Here is a 23,661-nt window from a genome sequence, read left to right on the forward strand (position 1 = left end):
AAGTCTGTCATAAGTAGCTTTTCTTTAAGTATAATTCAAAGGCCTCTTGAAAGTGTTCACAATCATTCAGTTTTACAAAAACACTTTTGTAAGGCTTTGAGAACAAAACATTGGCTTTATTTTCATTATGGCTTTGTCAGTGAGGCTATGAAAACTGACTCTCCTAGATCTGTTTTATATTTCAAAGGACAGAAAAGCAGGAATTGCAGAACAATGGCTGCATCTTTAAAATGTGTGCAGGCTAAATAAAGCTGCCGAGCACATAAACTACAGAGATTTTAGGATTGTCAGTATTATATGTTACAAAAGCTATTACATATTACAAGACGTAAATAAAAGGCATAGAGGGAAAGATGAAAAGCACTGAAACAACCCTTGGCCCCACTTTAAAGTTGCAAAAGCATTGCACCAGCTCAAGAGAAACCGTGAGCGCGCGATTGCCATCAGAAATAAAGGCTTCTTCCAGAGACACGCACCTCCCTTTTTTCCAAGCCTGATGTCCAAGACTTTCTCAATAGTTTCACTGTTGTCTTGTTGTTCATCAGCTCCTTCCCCAGTCATCTCTATCAGGTCATCAGAATCCGTCTCAAAATCATCATCCTCTTTGTAGCTGAATAAGATCAAAACCACACTGATATAAAACCTTTGACTCTTCCCAGCCCACCAACACAAAGAATGGCTCAGACTGGAGCACGTTCTGCACTATTTATCCTGTGATTCAGTGCATGTACAGCACACACATGTCTTAAGTCATCCATTCAGTATTTTTCCCCAGGATACTTAAAGTTATATTTTATCAGACTAATCCTCTGTCTTGCCCATATAGTTTTTCTGACCATGGCCAACATCAGGTGATTCATAAGGTGGAACAATCCCTGCAGCAGAAGCAAGGCCATAACAGAGAAATTCTCCACTACTGAGGGAAAGATTATTCTGTGGAGGTTGCAGAGCATCAAAAGGCTGCAGGGGTGCCTACACTGCCCTAGGAACTGCACTTCTGGTCTTTGATGAATGTTTAACCACCACAAAATATAATTTGCATGGCTCTTTGCAAAACCCTTATTGGGACTGCCAGAAAGGTGAGAAGGTACACTGGGGAATGGATAAAGCTTTACCTCCACCCTGTCTCAACACACTGTCCCAAGACACTACCTCTCAGCCACTCTCAGACAATTGGTCCAGTCCAGCACAGCTGCTCATTTTCACCTATTATTTGCAATTATTAATCTCATCTGAGAGTGTTTTAGAAATGTTACGCAAACCTCCTCACGTTCCTTTAAGAGGGACTGGTAAACATTCCCTCCTTCACAGATGGCAAATGAGGTAAACCCTGATGTGCCCAGCAGGAACCTGTCAAAAGAGCCCCATCTCAGCCACAGGTCCTTGCAGGGCAGAGCAGGGTCTCTGCAGGACCACACAGGGACTCAGGGCCTCCAGTGCCCCCTTCCCCAACCAGCTCTCATCCCCAGGCAACCCCACACTTCTTCACACCTGACATTTTTGGCTGCTCTTCGCCGAGTTTGTCTCTTAGGGGTCTCATCGTCTTCATCGTCATCGTCATCTTCAGATGAGTCTGGTTTCTTCCTCTTCCCACGCTGGATTTTGTGGGGCTTTTTAACACCAGTTTTGGCCACTGTTCTAAAATAAGAGTTAATAAAGACATAATACAGCATGGTTTATGTAAATATCCATTTTAGTAAGTCTTTAAGGAAGCACAGATCTCAAATATTAGACTCCTAAGGGATTTAATCTGCTCTAACTATCATGGAAACCACTCTAGTGCTCACTGGTGCTCATGAGATGGGGGGATGAGGGAGTAACTAGGCCCTGGGTTTACTAGATCATAAACAAAGGTAATATTGCAGGAAAAATACACATTCATTAGTGACAAATAGGGATCTCCTCTCCACACAGCACAGTCAGGAAAAGAGACTGAACCAACCATTCCTTACCTCCTTTGGACAGGTCTTCTTGCTTTAACTTTCTTGGGTTCAGGCTCACTCTCTCCACTGGTGCCTTGCTCCCCTCCATCTTCATCTTCTTCTCCAGCAGAGACCTCTCTTTTCCATTTAATTCTGCAGTCAGAAATGTAGGTCATGAAGGGCAATGATATTTCCACACAAATACTTGGCTGAACAAACCATCAGGGCCATAATTACAGGGAAAAAGTTCAAAACTGTATCCTTGGCTGTTCAGTGCAGTGCAGGGGGGATGTTGTGTTGTGATTTTCTGCTTTTAGGAGGTGGGTCTCAGTCACCTGGGCTTGTGTCCACACAGTGGCAGGACTGCCTTGAGTGAGAGCAGCTCTCACCACGTGCTGGTGGCAGAGCTGTACTGCTCAAACCTGGGTGGGCAAGGGCTTTGACTGATGATTTTTTTTTCTCTACTTCTGCATTTTTGAGATGGGCTGCAAGGATCTGAAGAGAAGTTCTCACTGTCACAGAGCATGAGCCACAACATGCACAGTTACAGGAGCTCCTTGGAGCCCAGAAAATGGAATGAGTCTCCTGCCAGCGAAATTCTCCTGCCAATTCAAGTCTCCAAGCGTGAAGCCAAGTCACATTGTACCATTAGTGGAAGGAAGCACGTTCTCTGGGAACAACTAGGAACTAAACTGCAGCTCCAAAATGTCTTCTGGAGGAGCCCCCTCTCTCCAAGAGGACATGGAGGGTCCACAAGGATCACTGCCCTTGCCCAGGAGAGGTCCATTCTACCACAGTCCTCCCTGTGCTTTATCACCTTCCCTCCTGCACTGATGGGTACAACTAAATGAAGAATTAAAAGAGAAGATGCAGAAGAAAGCAAGCACAATTGTGTGGCTCTGTTTAGATGTTCTCCATCAGGTAGCTCACAGTTCCCTACCTCACTTTACTGTTTGGAAAAACTAGAAGATACTTCTTAGATGGGCAGCAAAATATGACTGTAAGTGAACTCAAGTTATGGTGCTTAGACATTCAAAGCATTCTTTATGTAAGTTCTTTAGTTTTAAAAGAGGGTTATAAAAGATAAAAAAGGATAATAATTCTGCATTTTATTCTCAGTTAATCAAAAAGGTGGGAGGAGAAGGGATTAAACTGTTTTAAGTATCTCTGAAGGAAAATCAGTAATTTGATGGAAAAGTGAAAGACTTTCACAACAGAAAGTGAATTTGACTCATTCAGACTCCATCACAGGCACAGCAGGAAAATACAAACAAAAGCTGGAAAATTGCATCCATCTATAGATTCATATTCATACTTCACTTTTAGTAATCCAAAGTATTATTAAAGTACTTATTTTACAAGCTCACCATGTTGACAACTCCTATGAAACAATTCAATGCACTACTGTTCTGAGCAATAAACCAAAGCATCACCACTCAAAACCCTTTCCTTAGAAACTTACTTTCTTTTCAACTGCTTCTGGCGTCTTCTTTTTGGGCTCTCGTTTTCAGATTCGCTACTTGCCTTTAATTGAAAAGAAAGAAAATCAAGTTGTAGGCTTCACTGTGGACTGGCTCCTGAAGATGCAAGTGAAACACATGCTCGTGGTATAGGCCAGGGTCCTTTCCCTGCAGTCTGAAGGACACTTTGGTGCAGAGCAGCCACCTCAGCTGCTCAGTCCTGCTGCTCTGCTCTCAGTGTGAAGAAGAAAACTCTGCAGGAAGCCTGGAGTGCTCTACAACATCACCTATCTTGAAGTCCCTGAGCTCAGGACCCATCCACCCCTCAGCACCCATCTCCAGTGCCCAACAGACACCATGGCAGCAGCAGCCAGGCAGACCTGCAGTGTGTGCAACACCCCAGGGATTGCCAACTCATGGCTGAATTTATCCCAACAAATGCATTATGATCTCTGCCTTCATTGCACAAACTTCCTACAAGGAATGAAATAAAAATATTGTCATAAGAAGGCAATATTCTCATCTAAAATATCCTTGTCTTGCTGCTGGGTTTTTTCTCCCACAGCAAAAGTCACCAAGGACCTTACTGGGTCAAAGCTGTGGCCTGTTACTTTCCTTCCTCCTAGTCCTGCAGTCTCCACCAGTGAAGTTTCTCTGGCTAAATATATCTAGAGCTATTCTAACTACTTGCTGTATCATTTTAAAAGTGGGCGTCACGAATTCCCACAGACCAAGATAGCTAAAATAATCTCTTTATGCTGGTTGTACACAACCCCATTTTCATAAAAACTAGTCAACCATGAAAACAGATCACCCCGCAGATAACATCACTTCTCTTTAGCCTCCCCCAGAAAACACAAATAGGCAGGGACAAAACTGAAGAAACCCATGTGAGATTTCTAAAGAAGTATTAAAATGACAGAAGTAGACTCCAAGATTACTTGCTCCACACACTTACTGGAAATCTGCTTCTAGCTGCTTTTTGCCACAGTATTGAGCTTTGGCTCCAGGAACTGTCTGTCCATCATCATGGGTACCACAGTTTGCATCCCCTGACACCCCTGCTGCCCTCCTGGACAGAGCTCACACAGCTGTGCACACAGGGACCCTGTGAAATGGTGTGAGCTGCAACATGCATCCTTCTTTCCCATTTTCCAGCTTTCCTTCCACCCACAGAAACTTCTGTCTCACTTGCATCAGTGTATCCACTAAAAAACACTAAAATACTGGATGCCATGTCTGACCATGAGCCTTCCTGCATTTGGTGTCAGGTTTGCATGTGGCACAATAACACCTTTTACACCATATCTCACACAAACGTGTCCATCCACCTGTTTCACAGCCCTGCATGAAATCCCTGTCTCATTTACCAACCATGAAGCAAGTGCCTGGCAAACACCATGGAAAGCCCTACCCACCCTTGCAACACAAGCCAAGCATTCCACAGATTTCAGTTTTGACACACAAAATTTAAAAGTCCTCAGTTTTCCTTTTCTCTATTTTAATCTCTTATCCACTTTCTGAAGCTTTTCCATTCCAATTGGGCATGATTTTAACAGCTGCCCCTCAGTGCACATTTACTTTTGCTGTCTTTTGGCAAGCCCCGAGTAAAGAGGGGTGGATTTCTCTTCTGCTCTGCGTCAAAGATCACATTGGGAGAAAACCAAATACAACCTTTAGCTCTTTGAAATTAACTCCACTTCTGTGCCAAAATCCCATTTTCCAAATTTCTAGTGTCCATTTTCCTAATGCCTGCACTCTCTCCCTCTGTCTCTGTCTCTACAGAGCTGATGATAACCTCAAAATGAATCAACTTTTCTTCCCCTCTTCCACTTTGAAAAATGTAACTTGTGACTGCAGCTCAGCCACCTTCTCTTACATTTTTTAAAGACATCATTGTCTGTTTTGAGTGCATGTCAAGCCCAGCCCTATCTCCTCTGACAGAGCCAGTCCCCAGCCTGAGTCATCTGCCTGCCTTGTGCTCCCACATCCTCCCCATGGCAGTATGGAGTGCTGGGAAGCGCTGTGCTGCAGCTCCTCAGCCTCTCCTCACTCCCTCCTGGTGGGAAGTTCCTTGTTTAAGGAAGCAGAGAGGACAGCCAGAGAGGCAGAGTATGCCAGGTCCAGGGCGTGCACCTCAGGCCCTGTCTGCCCACCACCACCATCAGAACAGACTGGTTGGGAAATCACATGCAACTTGAATTTTAATAATGTCACCTCCCCGAATGACACAAGCTAGACTGGCAAAGTCCAGTCCCAGTGGGATTTTTGGGAGCCAAGCACGAGATGCTGGGGTCATTCTGCTTGCTCCAGAGCCCAAGTGCCAGTGCTGGGCTCAGGCTGCCCTCTGGGGTGCTGCTGTTGTGGCCAAGGCTCCCCCTTATTAAAATGTGCCCCTTACTCCTGCACCACTGCTTCCAGCTGGACTAGGATCTTGCCTCTTACAATTTCCTCATCACCAGCTGAAGGGATCAGCCTTCCCTCTCCATGCCTCACTGACTCCTTGCATAAATTCCTTCCCTCTCCCACCACATAAAGTGCACACAATTTTACTAATTAATTGCACTGAACAAACACAGTGATGCTGCACATGTAGCACCAAGCAGAGCAACACAGAGCAATTCAAAGTTCTGCTCCTATAGATTATCCACTAGTGTCCTTGCCACTAGCCCAGGCCAGGAGAAATGGAGATTCCAGGCCACTGGAGAGGAGGTCCAGAAGAGCCTCTGGAGCTCACATTAGGAGAGATAATGACTTGCTTAAACAGAGTCAAAACTATTTCATAATAAAGTCAAAATGAAGACTTGCTCATTTCAGGCTTAACAGAGGCCAAACTCTAGTACTGTAGAAAAGATGGAGAATCTCAGTTCACCAGGATAGTTTCATGTCTGCTGAACTTCTCTTTCCCTGTGAGACCAGTAGAGTTTGAATTTTCAGCAAATACATGAGGCAAAGCATTGACCAAAATGCAAATGCACAGGGTTTTTTTTCCAGTAAGAAAACCAGCTGTATTTTTAGAACGCACTGGTGCGTGACTTTTGGCCTCTCTCTGACAGAAAAATACACTGACGTTTGTCACCAATTTCAATCTGAAACTATACTTTTTATAGTAAAAAGATTGTGTCTGGTCGGAGCACATTTATTTCTCAACTGCCCCAGAATCACAGAATGATGGAATGATAAAATGGTTTGGGTTGGAAAGGACCTTGAAGATCATTCAGTTCCAACCCCCTGCCATGGGCAGGGACACATTCCACTAGACCTGGTTGCTCAGAGCCCCATCCAACCTGGCCTTGGACACTTCCAGGGATGGGACAGCCACAGCTTCTCTGGACACCCTGTGCCACGCTCTCACTACCCTCACAGGGAAGAATTTCCCTTATATATCTAACCTAAATCTCCCTACTTTCAGTTTAAATACTCTGAAAGGCACCTGGTTCTGCACGTCTCACATCCCCTGGCTGAAACCTGAAACTGATATATTAAATGCAAAGAAAATGTCTAGGGAAAGTAGTGTTTTTACTAAAAAACTCACACGTTCTCTTGTTCCTGGAGACAGCTGTGGGCCTCTGAGCAGATCTGTGCTCCTATGCAAAGCTGCACTTTCGCTTCCCCGAAGGCTCAGCTCATGACTGGGTATTGATCACGAGTTATCACCCTCCCTGATGGCACCTTGGACACCTACACGAGTCCAGAAATCCCCAGAAGGTAACCATTTCTAACACACAAATAACCCTACCAGAGTGCAGCTCTCAGAGGACACAGTGATTGAGCAGGGCTCCAAAACCTGAATCACCTCCACCTCTGCGCCATCTCCCCCACGCAGGTGAGTCACGGGCCAGCACAGGGAGCTGGGATGGCTCATCCTTGCTCTGGTCTCTGAGCCTGCTACACTGCCTGCACGATGTTCTTTGCTAATCTGCAGAGAAGCATTAGGGAAGAAGGCAATTACAAGCCCCCAGATTCTGTGCTGGAAGTCCCAAGCAGCAAGCGAGAGGTGCAGGTCACTGGTGACAGGACTAACCCTGTGAAGGTAAAAATCACCTTCAGACGTGCCTTGGGTTTCTGCCCCCTCCAGCAGCAGCATGGAGTGCTCAGCACCACGCAGGCTTGAGCTATGCTATTTCCTCTCACTTGGCATCTTCCAAAAGGAAGACTTTCCATCTCCTCCTGCTCTCTGCGAGGCCCCAGCATTGTGCTCCTGACAGGTCACATCCTCCATCGGACTCCGCTGCAGATGGGAGTTGCCCTGTGGGGACCAGTCAGTGTTGCTTTGGGGAGAGGGGGGTGAGAGGGTGCTCCAATTTTTTTAATTTCAGCTGTTCCACAGAAGTTGCAGTAGGGGTCATTTGGAGGACCTTTGGAGTTTTTTGTTTTTTACAATATTTTGTGGTATAGCAAAAGTTTTTGCATCTCAGATTTTTTTTTTAACCTTAAATAGTAGGAAATAAAGATATTGAAAAAGAAAACAACATTTGCAAAACCACGTAATATTGTAAAACAAAAAAAGAAGGGACTTACCTGGGCCCCTAAGAGGGCAGGGGGGTGTGCAGCGGAGCTCTGGGGTGGGTGTGAGGTAGCCGGCACAGTGCATGCCGCGGCATCGCACAGAGGGGCGGCCGGCCAGCCCAGCCTCTGCCAACTTGAAAAGGAAAACAAAAGCTCCGTCAATGGTGCACCCCGAGCCCCTTCCTGACCTCTGCTCTGCGGGACAGCCAGCACAGGAGTCTGGGGGCAGCTGGTGGCACTGGGGTGTCACCAAGGCTCAGCAGTAACGCACCAGAGCAAGGAGCTGGAGACCTGCGTGTGACCCCTAGAGCATCCAAATGCACATCGTGGTGGCAAAGCACAAACAGCCCGAGTCAGAAAGCACCACTGGGCTCCTGCTCTGCTCAAAGTCTGCTGCATATCTTCAGATTCCCAGCCCCAAGTCCCAAGCTCTCCACAGCTGCCTCTCTCTGGTTCTCTTTCCCCTCTGCTATAGCTACTGGACCTTCCTGAAGACCTGCAGATGAAATGCTCCATGCAGAAAACCTGTCAGATGCAAATGAAGGTGGCACCTAATTTCTACATCTTCAGAAAAAAAACCCCAACAGTGTTCTGAAACAGGAAGAATTAGAAGGTTTGGCTGCCAGGCTCTGACCACTGTCTCCTTCAGCTGAAGCATAAAAGACTCCCCAATATTCAACCAAAGAAAAGTGATAGGTCATAAAGCTGCACACACACAAATGCATTTATTAGTGGGATCCATTCCAGGATGGGCAACAGTGATTGTGTTGTTGCTATGAGGTGTTTCTGGGAACTTTTCCTTTATTCCTGGTTGGATTTGTGTTGTATTTTGGTTTTGTTCTGGGTTTTTTTATTACACAGACTCCTCTCCAGGATGTTGCTACAGCAGAGCATGACTTGCATTACACCCCATTCCAGGAATCAGATCAGTGCATGCAAATCTCAGCTCACGCAGTGTCCCGCTCACTCCAGAGGTCTCAGGCCAGGGATCCAGCTGCAGAACTGGGACTGCAACTGTGTTGCAGCTCCAACATCCATGCACCAAGCTGGGATCAGTGTTTACAAGGCAATGCAGTTGAGACATCCCTTTCCTCTTTGGGTTTGGTTGGTTTTATATGTTCAGTAATCCCTCATCCTTTTTTTTTTCCTTACCTCATCTTTTATATTAAATCGTGACGGTTCTTGTCTGCTTCGGTTTGACCTCCTAACCCCATAAACATCAGGATATTCTTCCCACATCTGCAAAATAAACAGACCATCAGAAGGCCTGCTTCACCCCAATTATTTCTGACATTTTAGAAAAGTTTGATGGTGGCTTAAAAAAATCAACAAAAAACCATTATGGGTAATTAGCAACCAGTGGATGGACAGTTTAAAAAACTGGCTGAAAAATATTATTATTTTTCTGGGATATTTGGCACCTCTCTAAAGCAGCATGTGTTCTTCTCAGTGTTAGCTTTACAGTGGTCCATCTTTTCACTGAGGCACAAATCACTGTCCAGCTCACTCAGGCTGAAGGACAGAGTGTTGAGGTAACAAGCCCTCTGCAGCACTGGTGCCAAAGGAATGCGAGCAACACCTTGGGCGTGGAATGAACAGACCTATCAACTCAACAGGGCAATCCTCTGTCACTAACAGCTTCCAGCACAATTCCTTTCCTGGTGGAATGCCCCACCAGCTGCTGGAGACACTGCCAGCTGCAGCTTCAAAGGTGAATTGTGTGGCCCAGTCTGGATGGCAAATGGAACAAGACACCCTGACCTTTGGCAAGGCAAGGCAGTGGCTGCTGATTCCTGTCCTGAATGCACTGATGGGAATGTGGTTTGGCAGTGCAGGACACATGGATGTGCAGAGGTGACAGCTGGGAACAGCTGTGCTCTTTGCTGTAAAATGAGGCCCTCACCAGTTCAACACACTGTGTATAAGAGCATGCAATAGTTCTTGTGGATGGGCAGGAGAAGGGGACACAGAAGTGGGATGCCCTGAGGGGAATGAATGCAGAGTTGTGTTGGTGACACAGGACACAAGATTTACAGGGCCGACACAAACCACCACCATGCCCCTCAAATTCCTACACCAGCAATTCCTCTCTCCTTCAGCAGAGCTCTTAGTTCTCCACAGCTATTCATTTCCTTCTGATTCTCTCTCCCTCCAATCCTCAAATATCTCTGCAAGCCAATGGCAGGAAAGTGAAATCGAAATACGCTGCCAGATGCAGCAGTGATTGGGATTGAGAGCATGATGGATACAAGGCTGCAGCTCAGCAATTTTTCTGCCTCTGTTAAAGGAGTAATGGGATAAGGGACAGACTGTGACAGCGTGTATCTGTTGGGCATGCAAGTACTGAGGTACCTTTTCACGAAAGAGTAAACCCTCAAATTTAATGCTCTCCAAACCATTTGAAGAACTTGTCTTTTCATCTATTAAATGGCATGGGTTTTGAATGTTGGAGCAACTTCCATGACAAATCTTAATAGCACCTAAAACAGATTAACCTCGCCTTCATGGGTGTATCTAAACAAATACCAAATAAACAATATTATAATAATTAATTGCATTGGTTATTCAAGGGGAAGAGGTATCAACATGCCTAGGTTACACCTAGCTAAGGAAGACACCCATTAACAGAGAAATTAAGGAAGGGAGAGGCTTTCTTATTAGAGGGTGTCCTGACCTTTTCATGTTTCATCCATGCTAATTATTACCCTATGTATGGATGTGCTTCCTCACAGAATAATGTTAAGATTTATTGCTAGAGACATGCTTTTAGAATCCTTCAGAGGAAGAGAAGACTTCCTTTGGTGCTCACTTATCGACAATAAACCTCAAATTTTAATATGGTGTTACCACAACTGCCTTATCAGCTCATTCTCCCTTGCCAGTCTGAACACTGGAGGATTTAGCCACAGCCTAAGCCAGCAGCCTGGGGCTTTGTGAGAGGGAGAAGTTGGTAATAAAATCCTTCACTTCTCCCTGGCAGGTCCGTGGGGAGCACAGGCTGGAAGCACTGTCCTTCCTCCTTATCCTTCACACACCTGGCACCTCTCTCCATAACACTCACTCTTAGGAGTAAGCTGTGCCCAGTGCAACCCATGGCCAAGAACAACAGAATGGTTACACACCACAAACAAACAGGCTGACCTAACCAGAATTTTGTCCTTCCATGCGAACTCAGTTCACTGAGTTCCTGTCTCCAAATGGTATTTGGGTTCCTCTTTCTCACCTCACACTGCCCTGTGTTACTCAGGTGCCTCCATCCCTCAGGTAAAGCAGGTACCTGAGGTGCAGCTTCTGCCCTGGGGGGTGCAGAGGATACCATAAGCAGTAACACCACAATCCCCTTTCCTGCTGGACAGCAAGTGGAGGGAAAACCTGCCTATCTGAGGGGTATTGCTAGGGAGGAGATGGGAAGCTGCAGGGGAGAAAAAAAACCACAATAAAGAAGCACTGTTCTGGACTTAATAAATAATGGAAGTTAAATAGCTTTCTCATTCTTCCTCTTTGTTTTTTTGCTATGCTTTTTGAGAGGAAATGTGGTGTAAAAAAATCTAAAGTGGTTCAAAATTCAAACCCTAGATAAACCTTCTTCGTGATTATTTATCACATGGGGAGGTTTAATACTTCTGAGGGAGAGCCAGGAGAGAGGAGTGGAAAGACAAAGGAGAGGATGAAATGACAGGATCATGTGCTGATGACAGGCAGCTGCCCCTCACTGACACCAGTCAGCCCAGTAACTCTCTGCTGGGTGCCCCAGGGGTTGTTCCACAAACACAGCAGCTCCTGCTCCCAGGGGTGACACCAGCAGGGCTCCAACACACAGACCAGCCTCTGGGGACACTGCAGGTCAGAGGCTGTTTGGTCCACATGCAAAGTGGCCAAGAAGTTGGGCACAACTTCACTGAGGTCCTGCTGTCCGACCTTCTGTGGTGGGTACAGGAGTAACGTGTCTGTGCAGAGCAGCAGGGGTAATACCTTTTTAACATCTGCTATCCTTTCCTTCTTAGAGGCTGGTTTTTCTTTGGTTTCAGGAGGGGTCTGCTGGGATTTGGAACCCGTTGATTCACTTTCAGATTCAGACTGACTCTCAGAGGACTCGGAGCTGCTGTTTGACTCGCTGCCCTGCTCACTTTCAGACTGGCTTGCAGAGTCAGAGCCAGAGGCTTCTTCGGATGCCGAGTGACTAATGGTAGAGAAAGAAGAGGTTACATTTTAACTGCACTGACACAGCTGTGAAATATGAAGCGAGCAAACCTGAGACATATCCGAGCCACAACAGGCTTGGAAAAGCCTGAATGCAAGTGTGGACACTGCAGGCCCAAACACCCCACACTGGCATTCTGCAGCAGAGGCAATTCCTTCCCAGGACTGGCAATGAACACGGGTGAGAGTGCAGCCCCAAAAAATCCTTGTCCAGGATCTCCTGCTCATCCAGAACCAAAGCAGTGGTGGTAGGTGAAGAGAAGCATCAGCAATACCAGCAGCACAGGTACTATTGGGAGGATCTGGCTGCCTTGGAGTGAAGAAGAGTAAGGTACAGTAGGAGTTGCAGCATCCACAGACCATCCTGCTATAATACAGATAAGCACAGCTCTCCACTGCATCCTAGTGTGGCCAGTGGTTCAAAATAAATCCAATATCCACTTTCTGGAAGAGGTCAGTATCAAACACTATACCCATAACACCATTAATGATGTTAAATATAATGTTTTTTGCAAAAATAATGAATTCAGCAATAGGGGAGAAGAAAGGAGCTCAAATGGGCTTGTAGCTGGGGCAGCTCCTCTTTAAAGGATTACACCAGCGCTGTTCAGACTGCATTTCTCAATCCAATAATGGGAGAGCAGAACACTAAGTAGGTGTAGTTCCCTTTTTTTTTTCCAGTATCTTTATATAAAAGTGGGTTAACACACAGAGTATTTTCTTTAGTAAAGGCTCCTCAACAAAACAAGAGGCCAAACTATTTTGGATGGCCAAACTATTAAAACACCTTTACCCAATCACTCCCAAGATAGGTATTTTTAATTTTAAGATCCAAAAAAACAAACTGAAATCTCAGTACACCTTATCACACACGTGCTGGCAAGGCAGCATTCAAATCCCACTGCCACAAACAAAAACACAGTGACAATGATGCTACAAACTTTTGGAACAAGGAACACCCCTTTCCCAGTCAGCATTCCACTGCCAGCTGGATGTGTTTGTGATATTTAAGGATCCACTTAAGTAGAACACTATGAAAGAAGAGTCAGGAGAACTTTGCTGAGGGATGAAACAGATTTTTATTTTTTTCCTACTTTTGTACAAAAGTAACAATGCACATCAAGGGCTTTGTTAAGATTTCACGATTCAAGCAAGAAATAATACAAAGAGGAAAGAAAAAGAAAACAAAAACCACATAACAACAACAAAACAAACAAACAAACAAAAAACCAAAAAAAAAAAAAAAAAAAAAAAACCACCCCACACCAACCCGGAGCAAAAAAGCCAAAGCATGCGTACGTGTACATTTCCATCCGCCCGCACAGGGATTACCGTGTGGGGATGCCGGCTGGAGCCGCGGCCCGCCCCGCTCCCGCAGGACAAACCCCGGGGTCCGGGATGTGGGCCCGGGAGCGGGCAGGGGGCAGCACCCGCGCGCCCTCAGGCGCCGCCGCCGCCATTTCGCGGCCGCCCCTCCGCCGCCATCTTGCGAGCGCGGGGCTGTGCCCGATCCCTGCCATGGACCCCCGGGATGGACCCCCGGCACTGCCCCGGGGAAGGGGAACCGCGGCCCTCCGAGACTGAGGGGACACAAACGGAGCCCCTTCCAGAAGGAGCGGGGGAAGCCATCACCCGTGGCTGCTGTTTCACTGTCCCAGCCTGAGTTTCAGGCAACCGGGTTATCACATTGTGTCCTGCAAAGCAGGACTGGAAATTCAAGCTGAACCACGGCTGCCCAGTCCCTCCTGCCTGTCGCTGTCCATGGATGAAAGTTACCCACGAGAACCAAAGGCACAGCCCCATGCACGGTGTCCCACTACACCCCTTGTTCTGCGGGCTCTGCAACAGTCCCCCCTTGTCCACCAAGCCCTCCACTGCCACAGCCATGACCTGTGATGGCGCCATGGCCGTGACCTGTGGGCCCACACCCCTGATCCATGGTGGTGCCTCACACATGAGGTGTGATGGTGCCACAGCCATAACCCATGGTGGTGCCACACTGCTCCCGGGAATGGCACTGCAGCAGCTCTGGGGACAGGTGTGTCCATGGGCAGGGCTCAGCAGGACACCATCCTGCTGGGCCTCCACAAAGGAACGGGGTCTGGAGGCATCCAGACCTCTGCTGTCACAACAGTTAAGTGGCAACATCAGGCTCTCCTTGAGGCATGTCGGCGTCCCCTGTCCCACAGGGACACATGGAAGAGGAAGACAGTTTTTCTTTCAATCAGATTTCTGAGCAATAGCTGGAAGGAATTTTAACAGCCCAAGCAAGACAGAGGCGAGACAGCTCTGACAGTATTTGTTTAGAGGCAGAACAGTAATTAGTGTCCTCCTCCCGCTCTGGAGCTCTTTGTTCCTCAAAGCCCTAAGCTTTATTTCAAGGACACAGGGACACAGGCTCTCTGCACAACAATAGCCATAATTCATGTGCTTTATCCGCAACATTATCTGAACACTGTAGTTCTTTTTTCCAGGCTTTGAACTGTGTCATCTGAAAAGAGAGAGACTTCTCTGGTGACATACACATCTGTATGTGCAGGTATTTGCCTGCACATCTGCTTCCGCTACTAAGGAAAGAAACACAGATGAGAAGTGGTTATGTCCTTTTGAAGGCTGTTGCAAATAACTCTTTCTTTAATAAACAACCTGTTATCGAGGCAAAATATATGTTTGTCTTCTTTTCTATGTTGGTCAGATAAAAAAACTGAAAGGCCTATTTTCATAAAATAATCCTTTCTAACTGTCACTGGGATAATCAGGAAGAATTTCTACCTGCCAACAGAATATAATGTATTAGCAACATTAGATGTCAAATAAGGCCTAACACTGTATATACCTGGAGACTTAAGTCCTCTTTTCAGAAGTTATTTTTGGAATTTGTCCTGGTTTAATGCCCTTGAGTAAGCATCCAAACAAGACCTGCTTTCAATTAAACTGTAAGTGAGGGATAAGATATAATTCCTTGTCGCAAAAATCACAATTCAACCAAACCACCCTCCTCCAAAAAGACCAAAATAAACATGAACACCAAAAGAAAGCAACAGATGACCATTGGTAGCTTCCTTGAAGTGAGAAACCCCTAAAAAAATTTGAGAGCTGCAAAGACTCAGCCAAATACATTCCTCTGGTTTCTAAGAAATACTTTAGGCTGTAAGTCTGTTTTAATTAAGAGCCTGCTGCTGACTTGAGGGGGAGCAAAACTAAATCATTCCTTACCAGGAAGGACATGTTCCTTCCAAGAAATAAGTAGCTGAAAGGCAGCGATAAGACCCTTTACAGTGAGGCATCTGAATTTAAAAGGCAATTACCATGTGCCTGAAGCCTCCAGACTTCACATTTAATATTTCACGTATGACTTCATTTTATAGGGAATCATCTTTGCAAACAGCAAATCATTTTATAAGCTTTTAGTAAGAACAAACAGTAGATATACGTCCAGAAGGTGCAAGACAGCTGAAAAAATAACCCCAATATGCATTTGTGAAACCAAGAACTGACCGGGGAATGGCTCTAACTGGGACCATTCTGCCCCAGTGTTTGAAATGTGGCTTCTGAGGGACAGAACTTGAATTCAGGCAGAGGAATAAAGGAGGATTAATAACCCAAGACCCTCCCACAAGCAAAGCTCCTCCCAGCTTTAAGAACGGTTATGAATATTTTGAATCTAAACAAGTTTGAATCCAGCAACTTTCCACTGGGCTTCGCAAGCTCTGCAGGGATTCGGCACCAGCAGAACTACCCTGTGAAGGCTGGGGAAGGACCTTGGCAGATTGTCCCATGGCTGGACAACATCAGGGGCTGGCTGACAGCAGGAGCCATTACGTTTAACTCCTGTGCATCGTTGGCCACAGCATCACCAGTGCTGTGGGTAACTCACATCCAGGTGTGCATCCCTGGCTCACTGACACCAAAATGCCCCGGGCAGGTGGCTGGGACACAGCCCCTCCCCGCTCCCATCCCTCCTCACCCTGCATGTTCCCAGCACTGGCTGGACTTGCCAGGCTTCCTGGTAACACATCTGGATAGCCCAGAGAAACAGCAGGTCACTGGGCTTAAGCCCAGCCAGGACCAAGCCTTTACAGTAACCAGGAACAATGGAAATACACTGCACTTGGCAGTGCAGACGAGTTGCAGAGGTGACAAGGCAAAACCAGCGTGGACTTAATGATCTCAGGGATCTTTTCCAATCTAATAGATCCTGGGAAGGGGGTGAGAAGCCCAGGGATGGAGGCAGCTGCTGGACCAGCCCAACTCCATGCCCTGTCCCCACAGCCCCACTGGCCTCAGCAAGACCATGGCAGAGTCCAGACCAGGGGTGTCTGGCAGAGCCAACTCTGCCTGAGAGGAGCTCCTGGGCCTCCACAGCTCTTCAGTTCAGGCTGCCAACTGCTCCAAGCCACTCCCATCCACCAGCAGAACCAACCTGAGATTTACTCCAAAGCACAGAGCAGCAAAGCCAGTGCAGGCCACCAACTTAAAACTATTTAAACATGTCTGTCTTCCTAAAGTGATCTGCACAAACTGTGGGACACACAAGCACGGTAACAAACTACAGAAAGGGCAAACAAACCGACTGAGATGAGGACTGTGCTGCTGTTAAACATTTCCTTTACATATCTGATCTACAAATGTAATGTTCCCTATTATGAAGGGAAACTATTTACAAGAACATATAGTGACAGGACACAGGGGAATGGCTTCACACTGAAAGGAAGTAGGTTTAGATTAAATATTTGGAAGAAAATTCCTTACTCTGAGCTTACTGAGGCACTGGAGCAGGTTGTGAATGCCCCATTCCCTGGAAGCATTTGAGGCAGGTTGGATGAGGCTCTGAGCAAGCTGGTCTAGGGGAAGGTGTCCCTGCCTATGGCAGGGAGGTTGGAATGAGATCATCTTTGAGGTCCCATCCAACCCAAACCATTCTATGTTTCTATATTAACATATATGAAATGTCTACATATATTGCAAATACAAACAAGCACTGTCAATGTTGATATGTGCACTCAAGTCACAGAGTAGCTGTAAAAAGGCACTAAACTAAATTTAACCTTTAAGCTAAACAAGCCAGGGAGAGGAACACAAGATGGATTCTAGCCATAGATCACTGGATAAAGAGAAGATAATACGGGTACCACAGAGGACTGGGAGAATACCACAGTAATCATAGACAAGGCGATACAGACACAGCACATGGAGTGTCAAGCGAAGGACAGATTGTGACACTGAAGATAAATAAATTCATTCCTAGCTTTTTCAGTTCCCTTGATTTCATTCTGAAAGTCTACTAAAAAGTGATTGGTGCTTGCCTGTCTCCCAAGGCAAAGATTTTCTGAGTGAGAAGCCTTGAGAAGGGTCATTCAGTGAAAGAGCTTTTCCCAGTTTATTTCCTGCAGGGAAAAGTAGAAATGGGGGGAAGGAAAGGAAGAATATTCCTGTTCCTCTACTCTCCATGGTAACTTTTACACTGTCTCCAAGCAAGAACTTAAACTAAAATATCCTAAACACAACCAGGCTCCTCATACTGTTTAGGTGTGGGTCTCAAACTTGTTTAATTCTGAATACTCAAAATATGATTTGTCCAAATCCAGGGCAGCTTTAGAGGGGCACAGCAAACTCCCATGGTGACAGGGCTATCCCTTCCATGTTCTTCAAAGAAACATAAAAATATTTCCCTAACCTCACTTTATGATCAGCAACTTTTTTTTTTTACTTCCCCTTAAACAGGGATATGAAAAGTTCTCATGGAGAATCCACCCTTCTCCCACCTGTGCCTGCAAACTTGGCTTGCAGGGTTGGGTGTTAATTACATTTATACAGCACTAGGCACAGCTGGGCCATGGTGCTGCTGTACCAGCTAAGGGATTACGCACCCAAGATGTGTGTCTCCAAAATACCCACCTCAACTAGGCTGTGAGGCTATCCAGCCTATTCTGGCCTTTGATACTCACCCCAGCACAGGACTCTCAAATGCCAAAGGCAGAGCTAAATATATCCCTCACTGCTCTCCTGCAGCTCAGCAAAGCACATTGGGCTATCCCAAATGATACAGACTTTCCAGAAGCTGGTGGGGTTTTTTCCTCCACTACAAAGACACTATGTTGTGCTTGCATAAGCAAGCAAAAGGAGCAATTCATTAATGATGGAAAGAGCTGGCTCTCTCACTGATCTTTAAGCCAGAGGCTGAAAATGCTTGGGATGTTTAATGGGAAAAGAGAAAAAAAAAGGAAAAAAAAAAAACAAAACAGCAGAAGGACAAAAGGAGTCAAAACCTGTCTGGTTGATTAAGGAGTGCCATTGATAATCTCCAAGGCAGCATCCTTCCCTTTCCCTGCACAGAAAGGGAAGAACAATTGGAGTTCTCAGGGTTTGAAAGGGCCCATCTCTCCCTCCCCGGGAGGCAGCGAAGCGTTTCCGGGCTCCACATCCCCCATCAGCGGGAGGACCCGGGCTGGCTGCTGGCAGCTCCCTGCCCCTCCTCACGCCTAGCCAAGGAAAGGAGCAGGAGCCTGGGGGTTCACACCTTCCTGAGATAGCGGGCAGGGCTGTCCCTGTGCCCTCCGCCGTTCCGATTCCAGCCACCGCTGGGCCATGTGCTGCCGGGGACAGCCCGGCTGAAGCTCAGTGGCAGCACAAAGGGGACTCTGCGCACAGTGCATCCCATTGGCAAAGGACATGGGAATGCACGAGAGGGGCTGGAGCGTGCACACACAATTAGTACAGAAAAAGTGGATGCCTTTTCTCCCTTTTCCTTTTGTAAACTTCCTTTAAAACCTCTCAAATAAAAGACACGCAGTGTATATGGAAATTTAGGACCCAAAGTCCATTAACAGGAACCTGATGGTGCAGAAAGTCCTTTATGGTTCCATATAACCTGCAGTTCAGAAAAAGGGAGCCTGATCTGGCCTGAGGGGATTATTCCAAGTGACTGTTAAAAGCTGTTTTTAACCAAGAGATCTAAGGCTCATCACTAAGCCTAAATTTTACAGACAGCACATGGCATTCAAATCTCAGCTGGTGACTCTGTAGTGAAGCAGAGATTCCTTGCCATCAGAGAGATGCAAACGACTCCTATAATTAACGTATTAGTAATTTTATTAAGTCATCCATACCTAACAATTACCTAACAATAACAGTTGCAAGAAACAAATAGTTGCAAAACAGCTTTTTCCTAAGAAGTCGGGTGTTCTGGAGTCAGTGGATTCTTGACATTGCAACACCCTTGTTCATAGCTGGGGTAAAGGTTGGTGAGCAATGAAGTGTTAAACATCCCATCCTATCCCATCTGTGGAGCTTGGCAGACACACTGCCTTGAGTCCCGCCAAGATCAAACGCCATGCCAGCACTTCCAGCACAATACCAGAAAGGAATCTGAGATCACCGTTAAAAACTTTTTAATTTTTAACCCTTATTAGTCAAGGTCAGAAAAGCACATGCAGTACAGAGTAGATGATCTCAGCCCACAGGAAAATATAAAGGAAGGTGTAGATTGAAAATTATATTTTAGCAGCAGTGCTACACAAGCTGTAATATAAAATAAACTGCTGCACATTTGGAAAGACTCAGCAAGATTTGGCTCATTATACCCAAAAGATACTCCCTCTAAGAAAAGGAGGCATTATAAGTGTGACAGACTTACAAAAGCTTCACTGCAAGTCACTAGGGGTAAACTTTTCCTCTGGGCTTTTCTTTCATTTCAAGGCTCCTCTCCGGGATGTGAAGGTGGGCTTTACACACTCACCAGCACCTACCGAAAGAGCATCTTCACATGCATTTCAGGACATGTCTTTAATAAAAGCACACCAGAAAGATTGAAGACAGACACCATGTCAGTAAAACAGCACATCCTTTGCTAGAAGGCTGCTTCTGTCTAATAATGGTAATCTAGGCCATTTCCTCCCACAATGCTGTGCTGTTTGTATTTCTTTTCCTTGAAGGAGAGGAGAGATAAAGCAGAACAGCTTTCTCCAGCCATTATCACCTCCTTCCTGAGCTGGATTTCAGCTAGGGGCAAGGAGAGATTTAGAAACCTTTTCCATCTCCAGAATTTAGCAGCCTAATTTAACATTGCAATTCCTGCTGGGACCGTTGTGTGCAACAACATACAGTGGATACACACACCTCCAGGTTACTATCAGGAGATGCAATTACAGCGTAAGATGCCAATCCCACCCAAAGCAGGTTTACTGGGACTGTCTTGAGTTCAAAACCAGCCAGTCCATGGCACTGGAAACTTCAGTTCAGTCCCTAGACTCCTGCTCACTGTCTCAGATACTTCACCTCAAGGCCAGTCTGCATCTGCCACTAGTACCCTCACTGCTCCTCAAAATCAGCACTGATAAACCTGAATTAAGAGATATCCCAGTATAAAAATTCCTCAGAGGCAAGTTTGGCAGCTCAGTAACCTGCTAATTAATTCTATGAGCAACTTTCTGAGGGGTGAAACATGAAAACAAAGACAAGGAATTGGTTTATCCCTACACCAAATTGGAGACATTAAAATGAAACATCGGTGCCTCCCTGGCTCTCCTCTCTCCTGTCAAAGCTCCCAGTGGAAGTGTTTGAATGCAGAAGTGTGGTTACAGCAGGCCCAGCGTTGTCCCGAGGCACAGCCGGGATCTGCATTCTTGGAAATGCCACCACCGAGCTGGGCTCCAGCCTGGAGGAAGTGGGGGAAGGTGCAGATAAGGGCAACTGTTGCCCTCAGAGTGCAGCAGGTGAAACATCAACCCGGCAGAAAGGGGAACAGGCTCCAATCTGTGATCTGAGCCACGTCACCTTCCATTGGTGAAGGCACCCATGGAGTTGGGAACACGTCTGCACACACGTGCACTCAGCCATGGCAACGCCCCTGTCCAAGCACGGGCTGTGCCACAGAAACTGGGTTACAGAATTACCCAGGTGAGCTCTTTATTCCCATTTTCCAATTTTTATTCAGCAGAAGTCATGCATTTTGGAGAACCTATAAAATTTGTTTAATTAGCTTAAGATGTTTCACTAAAAAAAGAACAATCCAGAAGACAATGAATTACAGCTAAATGTAGCTTCTTGCAGTTGGTGAGCCCTTTTTATAGCACTGTATATACTGTATCCATCTCTGGCAGCAATCACTAAACAGGGAACAGAGGAGTTGAAAGCCTCGGGATTGTGCATGCGTAATTAGATGAGACACTTCCTTCACGAGGGTAATGTGAAACAGAAGTAACAAAGCAAAACAAGAACAATCTCCTTTGTGCTGCACACAGATTACATCACCATTCATCTGAATTCCTCGCACATTATTCCTTTTGTGTCCCGAACTGATCAAGCATTTTTCCTTTGCAAAAAGGGCTCCGGACAGTTTCACAAAGGGTTAAAGCTTAAAAAGGGAGGGAGAAAAAACTCCTTATTGAAGAATGCAGGCGTGCAAATGAAACTGAAAGCCACGGCACACGCACATGGCCACAAATGCTAAAAAATAACTCATCACCACGATAAAAACTTGAATCCCACAGTTTAAGACATTTTAACAAATGTATTCAATGTTTCTGCTCAGCTAAAAGAAAATCAATTGCAAAATGCACACTGAAAGGGAACGGCGAATTTTGGTGATTTAAGGATACTGAAAGCTGCACCTCTCCTTGAAAGAAAAAAGGAAGAACGAAAAAACAAAGAAAATATACAGATGTTCCGGGAATGCTATGACATTCTACAATTCCTTTTGAAGTTAAAAAAAAAAAAAAAAAAAAAAGGCAAAAAAATCCGCAGCAAAAAATAGCCCTGCTTCTTTTCAAGTGACTTCTCAAAATAGCTGGCACTATTAAAATGCAAACCCCTCAAAATGAAAGCGGTGCGAGCCCACGCCCGGCAGATGAGCGGAAGCGGGGGGAGGCAGCGGCCGCGCCCGCTCCCGGCGCGCTGGTGCCGCTGCCGCTCCCGGGGGCCCGCGCGGCGCGCGCAGCCAATGGCGGCGCGGCCGGCGCAGGGCGGCCTTTGAACCCCGCGGCCGCTTCCCGCGGCGCCCGAGCGGTGCGGCACAAAGAACACAACAGCCATTTTGTGACAGCGCCCGCCGCCGCCGCCCGCCCGGCCCCGCCGCGGCCCCAGACACAACGGGCTGCCCCCTGTCCCAGCGCCACGCACCGGGGACACTTTGTGCTCAACGCGATCGTTTTCCTCCTCTCCCCCGCCCTCCGCCAAATGCTGGTTCGTGTGTACCGACATCTCCATAAAATGGCTGCCACGTCAGGCGAGGGTGTTGTGCTGCGCAAAGCCCTGCGCTGGGAGGTGGCTGCTGAGCAAAAAAACGCCATTTCAGACCTCGGAGCTCCAGCTCTGCACAGAAAATGGCCTGGGAGCTAACCCACCGCAACCTATTTCTGCCCCCAAAAAATGATGTTTTAATGCTGAAGAAGCCCAGAGCTGGATACAGACTCAAGGGCTTGTCCAGCCTTGCAGGGTCTGCAGCTCAAACCGTTCCCACGCCGGGTACTTCAGAGGTGGGAGAGTAACAGTAACAAGATAGAGGCCAAGGGAAAGGAAATTACATCTCCCACGCCTGTTACTTGCTATCCCTGCAAAATCGCTCCTGGGCTTTCACCGGGGGCCTAGCCTGCCTCCAGCCTCTGCACTTCCCAGGAGGGCCGACCATGGATGTACCTTCACACCACCTGCCTTTCAGACATGCAGCACAGAAGACGCTAGAAAATACAGCAGGTTGTGTTCAATTACTCATGCAAATTCCCAGGCACACAGGTGGGGGTCAGAAGGAACTGCAGCAGACCCAGAGCAACTTTTACCCTGTTGGGCAAAGTTGCATGAAATCACTCAGCTCCAAGTTCCATTTACTGACAAAGCACAAAGGACAGGTGTTGCTGGGCACCTGGAAAGGAAGGAGTACAACCCTCAGCTTACAAACTGAAAAGGGTTAACAACACCTCTCTCCCAAAGAATAATGATCTGCTTTGGGACCACTCTCAGGCATTTTTGTTTATTCCACATAGGCCTTTGTACTTCCTTAGAACTGGAAAAGTGGGAGTCAATTCCTCAGTTAGGGCACTACAGTGTGGTGTGCAAGAACTGTATTTTCTTCCCCTTCAACACCCTTCTCCAGCCCACGTGAATGGGACTGGCCATATCCACCTCCTCCACCACCCAGGGGTCCCACCGGGACTGTGCAACTTCCACACTCAGGTACTTCCACAGATGCCAAGCTGGTCTCAGCAGCATGTCAAGTGTAGACACTGGTGCAATTCTGGGTTACAATACAGCAAAGGGGTGGCTTTACTTCTTAGAAATCATTTCCCCTCCTTCAGGTCAACCTCAGGAAGTAAAACCCATTTTATGACATTGAGCTGACTCACAGTTCACAAATAAGCTCAACAGGGTTCACTTGCAAATAGCCTGTGCTCGATTGTTCCCACACTTCAGGTGTGTTGGTTTCACACACAGCAGGTTTATTTTGAGAAAAAAAAGGTGTGAAGGGGGAGAAGGGTAACCTCACACAACAGGTGTTAAATGTAAGTGGATCAATTATGATAAATAACCTTTTAATAAAAACCCCAAAAGCACACGAGATACTACGCAAATCTCAT

At 46.5% G+C, this 23,661-nt stretch overlaps 1 protein-coding gene across 8 annotated transcripts in view; it reads right to left on the reverse strand.

Annotated features, from left to right (window-relative positions):
• The window catches only part of CHD2 (chromodomain helicase DNA binding protein 2), a 71,466-nt gene that overhangs the window by 28,579 nt on the left and 19,226 nt on the right, over positions 1-23,661 (reverse strand). For 7 of the 8 annotated variants that reach the window (XM_063412373.1, XM_063412371.1, XM_063412367.1 and 4 more), the window contains 6 exons: positions 11,864-12,071; positions 9,044-9,130; positions 3,385-3,446; positions 1,953-2,075; positions 1,492-1,638; positions 477-610 (listed from right to left, as the gene is read on the reverse strand). In XM_063412373.1, coding sequence (XP_063268443.1) covers positions 477-610; positions 1,492-1,638; positions 1,953-2,075; positions 3,385-3,446; positions 9,044-9,130; positions 11,864-12,071 — 761 coding nt within the window. Of the gene's footprint in view, positions 1-476; positions 611-1,491; positions 1,639-1,952; positions 2,076-3,384; positions 3,447-7,903; positions 8,025-9,043; positions 9,131-11,863; positions 12,072-23,661 lie in introns of those variants that run through there. The other variant, XM_063412375.1, reaches the window with a different exon arrangement.

The sequence above is a fragment of the Prinia subflava genome, chromosome 15, assembly GCF_021018805.1.
Source record: "Prinia subflava isolate CZ2003 ecotype Zambia chromosome 15, Cam_Psub_1.2, whole genome shotgun sequence".
Classification (NCBI taxonomy): domain Eukaryota; kingdom Metazoa; phylum Chordata; class Aves; order Passeriformes; family Cisticolidae; genus Prinia; species Prinia subflava.